Source organism: Delphinus delphis, chromosome 4, assembly GCF_949987515.2.
Source record: "Delphinus delphis chromosome 4, mDelDel1.2, whole genome shotgun sequence".
In the NCBI taxonomy this organism is placed as follows: domain Eukaryota; kingdom Metazoa; phylum Chordata; class Mammalia; order Artiodactyla; family Delphinidae; genus Delphinus; species Delphinus delphis.
The window spans coordinates 1,505,753-1,518,949 of NC_082686.1; the positions used below are offsets into that span (position 1 = coordinate 1,505,753).

Here is a 13,197-nt window from a genome sequence, read left to right on the forward strand (position 1 = left end):
GCCAGGAGGGCCTCCTGGCCAGTGTGTGGAGCACAGGACAGAGGCACTCCGTGCACCTCGTGGGAGACAACCAGGGCTAACAGCAGGCCAACGTCCCCCCAGCGGGGCCCCAGCTTCGCTGGGCTGCCCACGTGAGGGGGCCCGTCTAGACAAGGAGCAGCCTGCGGCCCCTTCCCGGGCGGCATCAGCGCCCCCAGGTCAGGGAGCACCTGCACACCGGGATGGGTCACAGACACACAGTCCACGTGGGGACACCGGAAGAGCTTTCACTTGTAATGTCGCTTCTCTCTCTTCTACAACGTGCACGTCCTGCTTTTTCAACTATGAAATGCTGTATTTTACAGAAGTAATTTTAGCAAGAGGCTGGTCCCTAACTTCCAAGTTTCCGCCAGTGGCGCCCTGCGCTGCAAGGAGGGGCCCCGTGGCCATTCAGTGTGGACGACTCGGCATCCACCCAGGCACTGGCTCAGCTGCCGTGGAGCCAGGAGCTCAGACAGGAGCCCAGAGCTACCGCGGAGCACAGGCCAGTAGAGCGCCTGCCCTGCCAGCGCCGCACGCAAGCGCTCCCAGGGTCTGGACCCTGGCCCACCTGAGGCCTCCTGCACCCATGACCCGAACGCCAGCAGCACAGCACAGCTGGGGCAGGGGTACACAACACACCCATCGTGTCACAGCTCCGAGGGTCAGTGTGAGCCACGGCAGGGTACAGGCCCCACCTGTCATGCTGTCGCTGGCCAGTGTCCAGGGTAGACTCAGGCAGGCCAGTGTTCACTCGTGTCTGCCCTCAGAAGAATGAAGGGGAACCACCAGGGTGGGCCAGGCAGCTACTCTGCGGGACTGAGGGCCCAAGGTCCCACCTGTCAGTGGGAAGAGGACCACACCCCACTCTATAGCCAGGCCACTGGGGTGCCACGAAGGGGAGATGGTAACACCGGGAGCAGAGGCCCAGGCTGAGGCTCCAAGAGGGAAGCGCCGAGAGAGGCCCTGGAGCTGGGCAGGGAGGCCCCGTGTCCGCAGGGACGCTCCAGACACTGGCAGGGGACACAGGGGGCTTCTGGGCCACTCCCATCGCCCACCCTGAGCCCAGTATCCCGGCGAGCATGGGCACTTAGCAAACGTTCACCACACTACGTGGACTTCGCTTTTGACCACAAAAACACCTCCTAAGGCCACCTGGCCTCCCCCGACACAAGAATTCAGCCACCCCAGACTTCCTGGTGGCGCAGTGGTTGAGGGTCCGCCTGCCGATGCAGGGGACGCGGGTTCGTGCCCCGGTCTGGGAAGATCCCACATGCCGCAGAGCGGCTGCCCCTGTGAGCCATGGCCGCTGGGCCTGCGCGTCCTGGTCCTGTGCTCCGCAGCGGGAGGGGCCGCGGCGGTGAGCGGCCCACGTACCCCCCCCAAAAAAAAAGAATTCAGCCACCCCTGCACTGGCACTGGTGGGACGGGCATGGGGGCTCTCACTGCTCAGCCCAGCAGGGGGAAGCGGGGCAGCGGGCGGAGGGCGAGGGTTATGATGTGATTTCTTTTGTGTTATAATTCCTACTCATCCCGTGTGACACACACGTGAGCTGTGAAGACACGTTAGATGGTTCAAAATGGAGCCACAGTGGCCAATGTGAACCTCCGCGTCAGCTGTTCTGAAACGTCCGCTGCAGGACCGCGAGTGTCGTAGTGATGAACTGAGAGCATTACCTTAGATGAGAAGTTTGATGGGGCACGTACGTCACTGAAACAGAAGAAACAGCTGATAAAGCCCAGACCCCCTTTCTGGGACAAACGCTGTTCCCTGAAGAGACCCCTGAGCCCAGCGACTGGAGCCGACTCCACGCTACCGAGAGCTGTTCAGAGGCGCTGCCCGAGGCCCTCCTGCTCAGCCGCGGGGACCTGCCGCCGGCTAAGATGCCGCCTCCTGCCCGAAGACTCCGGCAGTGGTCCGGCACCTCTCCTCTCTGACCACCTGTGTCCTGTGCTGTGCGCCATAAGCCGAGTGACCGTCCACCTCCACCCCCGCGACTCTGACCTGCCCTTCCTGCTGGGCCCTGCAACAAAACAGCGCAAGAACTGGGGTGCAGGGCACGCTGCGGGACACTGGGGTCCCTGTGCACCCAGCTCCTCGGCACCTTGGGCCCATCCACACACGCCTCCTCACAAGGCCACGCTGCAGCCAAATCCCCTGCACTTCCCACCAGCCGAGAGCCCGTCCAGAGCTGGGAAGAAGGCGCTGGGAAACACCCCGTCCTGCAAGCAGGAGGAGCGGCCCGAGGGCCCCAACCCTTCGCTCTCCAAACCCAGCAGGCAGGCTCCTCCGTGCCCTTCCCTGCTTCTGTCCGTCCAAAAGAACGGGCTCAACGCAGGCAGAGCAAGGTGAGAAGAGCCCAGCAGTGGGGCCCTTCCTGTCCCCCAGCTGCCAGCAGGCCCAGAGCAGGGGCCCATGCCTTCCATCCTCTGGTCGAGCACACAGAGCTCAGGCCCCGCTAGTCAAGGTGGCCCTGGAGACAGTGGGCACCCCTCCCAGGGCCTCCCCCCACAGTCAGGAGGCAAGCGCCCGGGCAGCACGCGGGGTGCTCAGAGCCTGCGGCCACAGAGGACGGCGGGCACCACGCACCACGGCCAAGACCAGGAAGGCATCCTCCAGCCCCCAGCCCCGCAAATCCCGCTGCCCACCGGAGACCTCCAGGACTCCCCTCAGCGGCCTCAAGAGGCCAGGGAGGCCAAAGGGGAGAGTGAACCACCCGTGGCCAAAGTGGGTCTCCACGGAGCAGCAGCTCCCTCCAGGCCTTGACCTTCCTGTTCCTGTTACACTCGGGCCGGATGGACATGAGTAAAGTTTAGTAAAGCTCCAAGTGGATTATTCTGTCACAGCCCTGGCGTCACAGCCCTGGCACCATAGCCCTGGCGTCACAGCCCTGGGGTCACAGCCCTGGCATCACAGACCTGACTTGAAAGGCGGGGCAAGTCCCTCAATGGGGAGCTGCATCAGAAGTCCCTAAAGACAGCCTCTGGGAAGCGCTCGGTCCACCTGCACCCCAAGGTCAGCGCTCCCAAGCCTCCTCTCCTCCTCCAGGCAGCACCCGCTCCAGGTCTGGGCTCAGCCTGGAGACGCAGGGACGCAGCTCTGCTGCCCTCTGCTGAGCACCTGCCTCGGAGGAAACCGGGTTCCGGAGGAAACCGCAGCGGTTGGCCAACGGGGGGAAGCTCAGGCCGCAGGGAAAGGGAAGGTCAGGGCAGAGCTTTCTGCCTGGGTGGGGGAAGGGGGCGTCTCAGCAGCGCAGCCCACAGGACATGAAGGCGGGTGACCCCGAGGCCAAGTGCCTCCACTGGGGCCTCGACGTCTGCTTGTCCACTCACCACGGTCCCCTCCCCAACCTCTTCCACCCAGAGCCCCCGCAGACGCGCTGCCACCGCCACGTCCTCCCTCCTGTCCTTCTGCTCCTGTGTCCCTAACCAAGCCCGTCCTCCACCCGCGCACGTCCCCGTTTGAGTCCAGGGGCCAGGACTGCCCAGCCCAGGGTACAGGCGAACAACTGGCAACAGCGCAGGTGCTTTACCTGAGCACGGAGTGGGCTTGCTTCCCGCAGCACCACAGCACAGAGAACACAGAACTGGAGGGCGGTGCTCCGTGCGGGGCAGGATGCGGGAGCCCGCCCCGCCCTCCACCCGCCCTCCAGTCCGGATGCGGAGGAGCTGAGGCTGCTCCCTTGCAGGTGCAGATCCGTGGGCCGCGGGCCCAAGCCTCAGGGCGAAGCTGAGTTCTGCTGCTGGTGGGGGGCGGGAGGCCCATCACTGCAGAGCCCAGTGGTCCCCTCACAGGAAACTCAGGGCCCCTGCCTGGAATCAGAAGGAGAACTGGGGGGCAGACCTGGTCCCAAAGGCTCCCGGAGGAAGCTAAAGAGATGCCACCAGCAAGCCCCACCCTCCCGCCCCCCACACCCCCGGGGTCAACCAGGCCCCACTGCGTCCAGGCTGCAGGGCAGGGTGTGAGCGCCGGTCTGCACTGGGAGGGGAGTCCAGCAGACATGCGTCCACCCCGGGGCAGGGAGCGGGGGGCACCCACAACCAGGCTCCTCTGGGACCACATGGACCACACAGGCACAGTGGCCAGGGACGCGGGGAGCAGTGCTATTTGCGCCTCAGCCCAGGGCAAGGACGTGCTCACCCAGGCAGACAGCGCCCTCGCCGTCACGGCCCAGCAGGCCACTGAGCAGAGCCGAGTCACCGGATGCCACTTTCCACATGACCTGCCTCTGCCCCGGGCCACCGGTCCCAGCTCAAACCCGGGGGAGCCACAAGGCCCATAGCCCAAGAGATCCAGGGCACTGGCCAATCAGGAGGCAGGTCTGAGGAACCCCAAAACGCAAGCGCAGCTGGAGAGGGAGGCGTGGGTGTGGTGAAAGACACCTGCCACCGGGAACCAGGGCGCCTCAGCCAGCAGAGGGCCTCGCTCAACGGGACACATGGCCGATTACTCCTCCAGCATCACCGGGCACTTACGGAAGCCAGGCCCAGGTGCCGTTCCCCACTTTCCATGTTTACTGACTCATCTGAACCCCAAAGCAGGCGGCACTGAGGACGCAAGGACCAGTATCACCCCGTTACAGGTGAGCAGCCAGGGGCCAGAGAGCCAAGTGCCCCGCCCAAGCCCCCAGCTGCGGCTCCGGAGCACACGCCCCACAACCATCATGGCCCACCCACTTCCTCCAGTCCCCGGGGACTCTGCCAGCCGCAAGGCCGCAGAGCTCACAGCAGCCAGCACTCTGCGCCCCAGAGCCCAGGCCCTCTCCTTTTGTAAATTTTCTTTAATTTTCTGTATATTATGACACTCTGACATCCTTAATAAAAACAAAACAAAACACCTTTCTGGCTGCAGAGAGACTGCTTTCTGCGGGCTTTGATGAGCCTTTTCCTGAGCTGCTCTCTCTCCTCGTCACAGCCCACAGACCACCTCAGAAAAGAAAATAAACCCTTCCTTCCTCTTCTCCCTGTCCCCCTCCACACCCTGTGGTTTTCAGGCCACACCACCCAGATTTTAAGTGCCCCCTCTGATGGGAAGTGACATCTGCTCTTTCTGGTTGGCCATGCTCTCCGGGCAGCCAATGCTGTGGGAGGCGGCCTGGAATTTTGTAAAACCCCTCAGATTTAGCACGAAGGCTCAGGGGTAACTGAGGTCTGCCTGCCGCACACTGAGACAGTCCCGCAGATCAGGACCGCAAGGGCTGATCAGGAGATCTGGATGACAGCCCATCACAGCTCAGGACCGAGAGGAGATGGGGGCTTCTACGCTCCTGCAGCCGCGAGGCAGGACCCACTAGGCCCTGGGCCAGTGTCCTGAACCTGGCAGCATTGGAGACCCCTGGAGGGGGTGTGAAAACAAGGTTCCGCAGGTCTGGGATGGGACCCCAGGGGTGCTGGTGCTGGCCAGAAAAGCCATCAAAACTGCCCGGTACACAAACCGTAAGAGGACCGATGAACACACAGAAAGCTGTTTGATCACGTGGGTCACCAAAGGGACCTGAGAGGCCATGGCTCCGGCCCCCCAGGCACACCCTGCCCGCCCAAACGAAGGCAAGTCCCTGCGGCACCCGCCATGGGAAAGCACTCAGGCAGGTCACGCAGCCAGAGCGGCAGTGTGCTCTGCGGAACCATCCCCAGAAACAGCAGGAGAGCCTGAGGCCGGGAATACGGCACCCACACGCACCACTCTGGATGTCAGCACTACTGTGGGCTGGAGGCAAACAGAATCCGCAGGTGCAGAAAGAAGCCATCCAGAACTGCCCTATCTGACCAAAAACAGACAATTCTGAAATGAGGGCCACCACGCATCCCCTCTTCCGAGGAAGTCTCATGGCCACGAGGACACCAGAGCCGGCGCCACATAGACCTGCGTGAACCTTCCTCTATGTATTCACCCCCCCCCCGAAGTTTGCCCTCGGAAGCCCACAGCATCACTGCTCTTCGCTAAGATGCTACAGAGCCCCAAGTCCTCACCACCACTTTGAGTTACTCATCACTGAGGTTTCTCCCATGTGATGTGACCTGCACACCGTAGTAGTTTGTTTTTCTCTTGTTAATCTCTCTTTGTTAGTCTAACTTGCAGGGTCCTAGCCAAGAACCTAGGAGGGTAGAGGGGAGAAGGCTTCCCTCCCTACAGCTTCAACATACAAGGAATGGCAAGGAGATTCCGATAATCTCCCCAGTGAAATAAAAAAAAATCCAAAGCAGTGATGCAAACAACATGACCTCCTGAGAGGTGCCTGATGTAAGCCATACCTGTGAGGTAACCACAGCTTACAACCGCAACAGCTGTTTACAAACTTAGATGGAAATGCTCGAAGCCCTGCCCCGGAGGCCAGGGTGCTCCCCACAGGGCTACAGACGCTTCTGTTCTCAACGGCTCATCTGTAAACGTGCAGCTCACGTGTGCGGCATGAAGCTTCTCTCCAGGAAGCGGTGGCGGTGTGGCCACCCAGGGCAGGAGAGCCGCTCCTCTCCTCCAGGAGCAGCCCAGACGGGATGCTGGAGCTAGGAACACCACAAAGCCCCAAGTGGGGGAGGTGCAGGAGGAAAAGAGACCTCCCCCACGTGATGAGCACGTGAAGGAAAAGGGGAGCGGGGGCTGCCACGCACCCTTGTTCCCCCCTGGTTCTGACTGAGGCAAGCACGAGGATGGGAGATTCTTTTACTTCGTTTACCTGAAATAAGGAATTACCGCTGATCTGTTTAGGTGTGATAATGGCCTTGTAGGCGTGTTTACGTCTTTTCTTCTAAGAGCTCTTAAAAATACTAACTAAAGAATTCCTGAGGGAAATGCTGTTTGTTTCAAAATAACCCAGTACTGTGTGTGCTGAAACAGAGGATGGGCACATGGACTGTCTTATACCATCTTCTGCTTAGTACATCCTTAAAATTTTCCACTAATAAAACAAATCTCTTCGAAGTGCACAGGCGCACCTGCAGTCTGCTCTGACCCGTGCCCGCGAGCACGTGGAAGCGGGCCTGGCGCCCACCCCTGAGGTCCGTCCTGCCTGCTCTCACCTCTCCTGACGGAGGCGCTGCTCCTCGCGTCCACGTCCAGCTTCTGCACCAAGGCGCTGGGGTCTATCGTGGTCCCGGCAAACACACTGGCATTCATGAAGGCCCACTCCTGAAATGGAAACAGAGGAGACCTAAGACCTGCTTCAGAGTGGCTTCAGAGACCCCTCGGCGAGGGCCGGACCCCGGCTTTTCCAGAGCGGGAGCTGGAGAGGAGCCCGAGGCCACCCCAGCTCAGACCCCAGAGCTCTCAAGCCACATCCTTTCTGCAGCCTCAGTTCACCACCCAGGCCTGGATCCTGGTTGCGGGACCCTTTGAGACCAGATGCAGGATCAGTAATGATCATGAATTACACCCTCAACACTCAGGAGCCCTTGTGAGAGGAACCAGGTTTCCCCCCAAACCTCCCACCTTCCTACTGTCCCTCCCGTTTCACAGCCACTGTTCCATCTCAGCAGTCTCACTGTCTCCCAGCCCCATTCATCCCACATCAAGATTTCAAAATCCTCCAGGTCACCCTGCCCATCACACTGTGCTAACCCAGACCCCGTCTCCCAGGCCTGGCCGGCTCTTTCGCGTCCAAGCTCCAGGACAGGGGCCTTGGAAGGGGCGTCAATAACACGGGGGCTTAGGCACCACCTCTGAGCAGACGCCGGCCGGGCAGCAGGCCGCCCTGGCCCGGGGGCAGCTTCCAGGAAGCGGCGCCATGGCAGGCTGGAGGTGGTGTGAGCTGAAGGCTGCACTGGCTCAGGAGTGGCCAGACAGAACGGCAAAGCCACTAGTCCCTGTGAAGGCGGGTCAAAACGTCAGCTCCCTGAACTACGAGAGCAGCCTCCCAGCCACACACACGTATCCAGCGGTAAAGGGCAGATCTCTGTGGCCACGGGGGCTTAAGCACAGTCGGACCAGTAAGAGGCTTGTGCTGACCCAGGCTGCCAGGCTGAAAGATAAAGACAAGAAACAGGAGCAGGGAGATGGGAGGCCGCGCACTGGCAGAGAGCGGACCCTGAGTCACACGGCAGCCCGGAGCCAGGCCAGTGAGCAAGTAACTACCAGGTACACAGCACCAAGCCCCCGCAGCGCCACCACGCGCTAAGACATCCGGTTTTCAACACCACAGAGCGGGGCCTGTGCAAAGAAACTGGGGAGCAAGACCTAGGCAACAGAAGCTGCTTCTGAGGGGCCCACGTGTTGGACTTGGCAACAGCCTCAGAGCGGCCACTGCAAATATGCTGAGGACTAAGAGACCCTGTGTAAAGAACTACAGGAAAGTATGCTGACAACATCTCACCAAACAGAGAACATCAGTAAAGAGACAGAAATCATTCAAAATAGAAGTCTTAAATATGCTACCAGGATATACTGCACAACACGGAATACAGCCAATGTTTTACAGTAACTATAAATGGAATATAACCTTTAAAATTGCGAATCACTATGTTGTACACCTGTAACTTATATAACATTGTACATCAACTATACCTCAATTTTTTAAAAACAGAAAAAAATAAATAAAATTGCAGCAATCAATTCAGTGTGGCATTGGCATAAGGATATACAAACAGATCAACAGAACATATTAGAAGCCATAAATAGACCCCCACATATATGGTCAATTGATTTTTGACAAAAGTTCCAAGATAATTTAATGGAGAACTCCAATAAATTATGTGGAAACAAAATGATATTTATATAGGGAAAAAATGATTCTCAACTCCTACTGCATACTGTAACAAATATATATATGTTTTTTATAATATATTTTTAATAATATACATATAAGTAAATAAAATTCTGGAGTAAAAAAGTACATTAATCAAAACGAAGAATTTCACTACAGAGATTCAAAAGTACATCTAAGCTGGCAGAGGAAAACAATCAGTGAATATGAAGAAAGGTCAATAGAAATTGTACCATATGAAGAAAAGACGGAAAAAGAACAGAGCTTCACAGAAAAAAAATGAATAGAAATAACCTTACACAACAGCCTTGCAGAAGAACAAATAGAGCCTCAGAGCACCATTCAGTGTGCCAACCTATGTACATGTAACGGAAGCACCAGAAGAAGCGAGACAGAACAGGGCAGAAAAAGTATTCGAAGAAATTATGTCTGAACACTTGCCAAAGCTGATGGAAAACCCTAACCTATACATCCAAACTCAATGAACTTCAAGTAGGATAAACAAACTCCAAACAGAACAAGCACAGAGATCTACACCAAGACACATCATAGTCCAAACGTTTAAAGGCAAAGAGAAAATCTTGAAAGCAGCAAAAAATGACTCATCACATACAAGGGAACCCCAATAAGATTAACAGCTGACTTCTCATGAGAAGCAATGGAGGCCAGAAGGCAGTGGGATAACATAAAAGTGGTGGAAGACTGCAGTCAACCAAGAATTTTATATCCAGCAAAACTATCCTTCAAAGATGAAGGTAAAATAAAGACAGTCCCAGATAAACTAAAGCTGAGAGAGTCTCTTGCTAGTAGACCTGCCTTATAAGAAATACTAATAAAGTTTTTTAGTTTGAAAGCAAATGATACCAGCTTGCATACATAACAATAACAGCACAACAAGGGGATAAGAGGGAATGGAGTTAAACAGTAGTGAAGATTCCATCTTTCACTTGAATTAAGATGTAAATACTGATGTACATCGTGAGCCCTATGTCAACCAGCAAAGGACATCCACTGACAAAAGGTCTCTCCATGACCAAACTCTGCTCAGACTCCCCTGAGCTTTTCAACTAAACCTCGACTTTTCGCAACACCAAAAGCACAAGCAACAAGGGAAAACAAGATAAACTGGACCTCATCAAAATTAAAAACTTTGTGCTTCCAAGGACAATATCAAGAAAGTAAAAAGGCAACCCATAGAAGTGAAAAAAACATTTGCAAACCATATATATCTGATAAGGGTTTACTATCTAGAATATATAAAGAACTCTGACAATTCAACAAAAAGACAATCAACATAATTTTTAAATGGGCAAAGGACTTGAATAGACATTTCTCCAAAGATATACAGTCAACAAGCCCATGAAAAAAATCCTCAACATTATTCATTAGCCCTTTGGGAAATGCAAATCAAAACAATGAAATATCACCTCACATCCAGCAGGATGGCTATAATCAAAAAGACAGACGATAACAAGTGTTGGTGAGGATGTGGAGAAATTGGAACCCTCATTTATTGCTGGTGGGACTCTTAAGATGGTGCAGCCATTGTGGAAAGTAATCTGGCAATTCCTCAAAAAGTTCAACATAGAGTTCCATACATCCTAGCAATTCCACTCCATGCACCCACAGAAAAATCTGTACACAGCAGTATTATCATGACAGCCCAAAATTTGAAACAACCGAACTATCCAACTTACGAATGGATAAATAAAATGTGACATAGTCTGGTATACCCATACAATGGAATATTTCTCAGCCATGAAAAGAATAAAGACAACAAAGAAATGGATGCTACAAAAATAGTACTATAAGGATGAACTGCAAAAGCATGCCCACTGAAAGAACCCTGACACAAAAGGCCACGAATCGTATAATTCCACTTGTATGAAACATCCAGAAGAGGCATATATATACAGAAAGCAGATTCACAGTTGCCAGAATGACTGATAATAAGTATGGGGTTTCCTTTTAGGCTGATGAAAATATTCTGAAGTCTGTAGTGATGGTTGTGCAAATCTGTGAATATACTAAAAAAAAAAAACCCATTAAATTGTACACTTTAAATGGGTGAGTTTTATGACATGAATTCTACCCCAATAAAGTTTTTATGAAAACCAGGGCACTGATGCCAGATCCTGGGTTCAAACATCAGCTCCTCCACGAGCAGCTGAATGTCCTTGGTAATTTATTGAAACTCTCAGCTTTTTCCTCATTTCAGCAAAATGAGGCTTGGGGCTGTTATGAAGAAGTAAAGTGCCTGGCACACAGCAAGTGCTTAACAAACACGGCTGCTCTCTTGATCATTACTGATCCAAAGCCACAGTCCCCACAAACCAGCAAGATTTTGTCCACTGTCCGGGTGCTAGCCCCTTGGTTACAAACACCAGTAAATGCTTCCAGGAAGCTCCAGGGTCAGCACCTGGATAAACAAAACATGGTCTAACCAAACAGTGGAACACCGTTCCACCACAAAAAGGAATAGCACTGATATACATCATACAACCCGCAAGAGCGCTGAAAACGCTATGCTAAGTCCAAGAAGCCAAACGCAAAGGCCACGACTCCATCCATAGGAAATGTACCGAACAGAGGCAGAAAGATCAGTGGTTGCTTAGGGCTAGGTAAGATGTGGGGACGGGGGGGACTGCTACAGGGTACAGGGTCTCTTCAGTTTGCTCTTCGTTGTTTCCGTTAATCCTGGGAATTCCCTTTCCTTTCCTCGGAGCACAGCTACGATGCACAGGAATTTTTGCCATTTTCGCGCAGCATTTCTACACGTGGGGATGGGAGGTTTCTGGTCCTCCCTCGCAGAACTCCAAACGCGGAGCAAGTCAACGCCTCCCAGGCCGTCGCGCACTTGAGCAGCCGAGCCTCGGGGCCCACGGAGGCCACGACACTTCGCGGACCGGGAAGGCCCGCTGGCCGCGCGGTAAACTCCGCCGAGTCCCAGGGCGGTCCTGGGGTCGCGGGGACCCTTCGGGGGCGACAGAGGGGCGCCCACAAAGCACGCGGGGCTGGAGCCGGCCCGGGACTCCCGAGGCCGCAAGTGTGGAGCCCCGACCCCGGCCCGCGGCCCCCTTCCCCCACCCGCAGCCCTTCCCCACTCCCACGGCCCGCGGTGTCCCCAGCTTACCTTCCCCCCGACTCCGCCAGCCGAGGCCTGCAGAGACGCCGCCTCCCGGGCGGGGGGCGTGGGGCCGGGCACGGCCTCCCCCGTGGGCCTCACGGCAGCCTTGTGCACCCGGGACCGCAGGCCCCTCACTTTCCCCATGTCCGCGGCGGAGATCCACAACCGGCCGGAAGCCGAAGAGCACACGCGGCACAAGCTGCCGGAAGCCGGTCCTTAGCTCTGGCGGCCCGGTGGAAACAAAAACCGCTGTGGCTGGAGTCCGCTACCCTGCCCGCGCCGGCCGCGAAGCGCCAGAGAGGAGTATGGCGGGGCCGCAGAGGGGCGGGGCTGCGGTGTGGGGGCGGGGTCGCGCTCCTCGTCCCGCCTTTGGCTCCGCCCCGCCTCCCGGGGCAGGTGTGGCTAATTGCTGGAATCACGCAGCCTCCCTGTGATCTGGAGAATGATGGTTACAGCGCTGGAGGGGATCAAGGTTGTTGCAATACACGAGTGTGCTTGCTTGTGCCTGTCAAAAACGCCCTGCGGGGAGGAAGAGAATCGGAGGACTGGGGAACCCCTAAAGGAAACCCCATACTTATTAAAACACCTCAGAGGCATCAGGCCAGGATTTATAGGGGCGACTTCACAGAACGGATCTGGGCTGGGGCCAGAGAGAAATGTCCCTGGAAGAAACCCCAGAAGCCAGCTCTCAGACTCGGCACCCCGACTCTGTCAGTGGCCCTGCTATCACCACTGCCTGCCCAGGGCCAGGTTGGGTGTCTGACCGGCGCCTGCCAGACCAGCTTCCTTTGGCTAGAACCTGTTTCCTGGCTGTGACCCAGACCAGTGGAACTTCTGGGGAGACTTTCTGGAGCATGGAGAAGGCCAAGCCCACCACCCACTCGTGTCCCCACTCATCTGGTGGCACCTACAACTTCCTTAAGGGGTGTCACGAGTCATTCTCTGGTTCCACCAGACCTAAGGAGAACACAGAGGTAATGACTGCCGGGTACACGTGCTGCCAGGGTGCATGCTGCCAAAGGCCTGCTGGGCGGCCTCCATTTCAGAGTCTGCTTTTTGCATTTTCTGTACAGCCCATGCTTTCCCAATAGAAGGAAAAGAACGTCCAGCTGCTGCAAAATGGATCTGTTATGAGTTTTTTAAATCCTGGGGCCCGTTCCCTCTCTTTCCCTTCATCCCTCTGCGTGACCAGGCCACACCCTGCTACCCTGACACTTTCATCTGCAGCCCCGACCTCTCTCTGGGTCTCCACCTGAAATTGAGAGAATCTTAAAGTGGAATTCTTGGTTCCCATCCCAACCTGCCCCCACTACCCGGGCAGTATATTCCCCTTCAGAAGAAATGGCTCGGGCACTC

At 55.9% G+C, this 13,197-nt stretch overlaps 1 protein-coding gene across 3 annotated transcripts in view; it reads right to left on the bottom strand.

The window, feature by feature from the left end:
• The window catches only part of SLX9 (SLX9 ribosome biogenesis factor), a 28,125-nt gene extending 15,977 nt beyond the window's left edge, over positions 1–12,148 (bottom strand). Inside the window, exons 1-2 of one of the 3 annotated variants that reach the window (XM_060010220.1) lie at positions 11,848–12,137; positions 7,036–7,144 (exon numbers count right to left, since the gene is read on the bottom strand). In XM_060010220.1, the coding sequence (XP_059866203.1) occupies positions 7,036–7,144; positions 11,848–11,985 (247 nt within the window). In that variant the 5' untranslated portion in view covers positions 11,986–12,137. Of the gene's footprint in view, positions 1–7,035; positions 7,145–11,847 lie in introns of all 3 variants that reach the window. The other 2 variants (XM_060010221.1, XM_060010222.1) reach the window with 2 other exon arrangements.
• Positions 12,149–13,197: the final 1,049 nt, after the last annotated feature.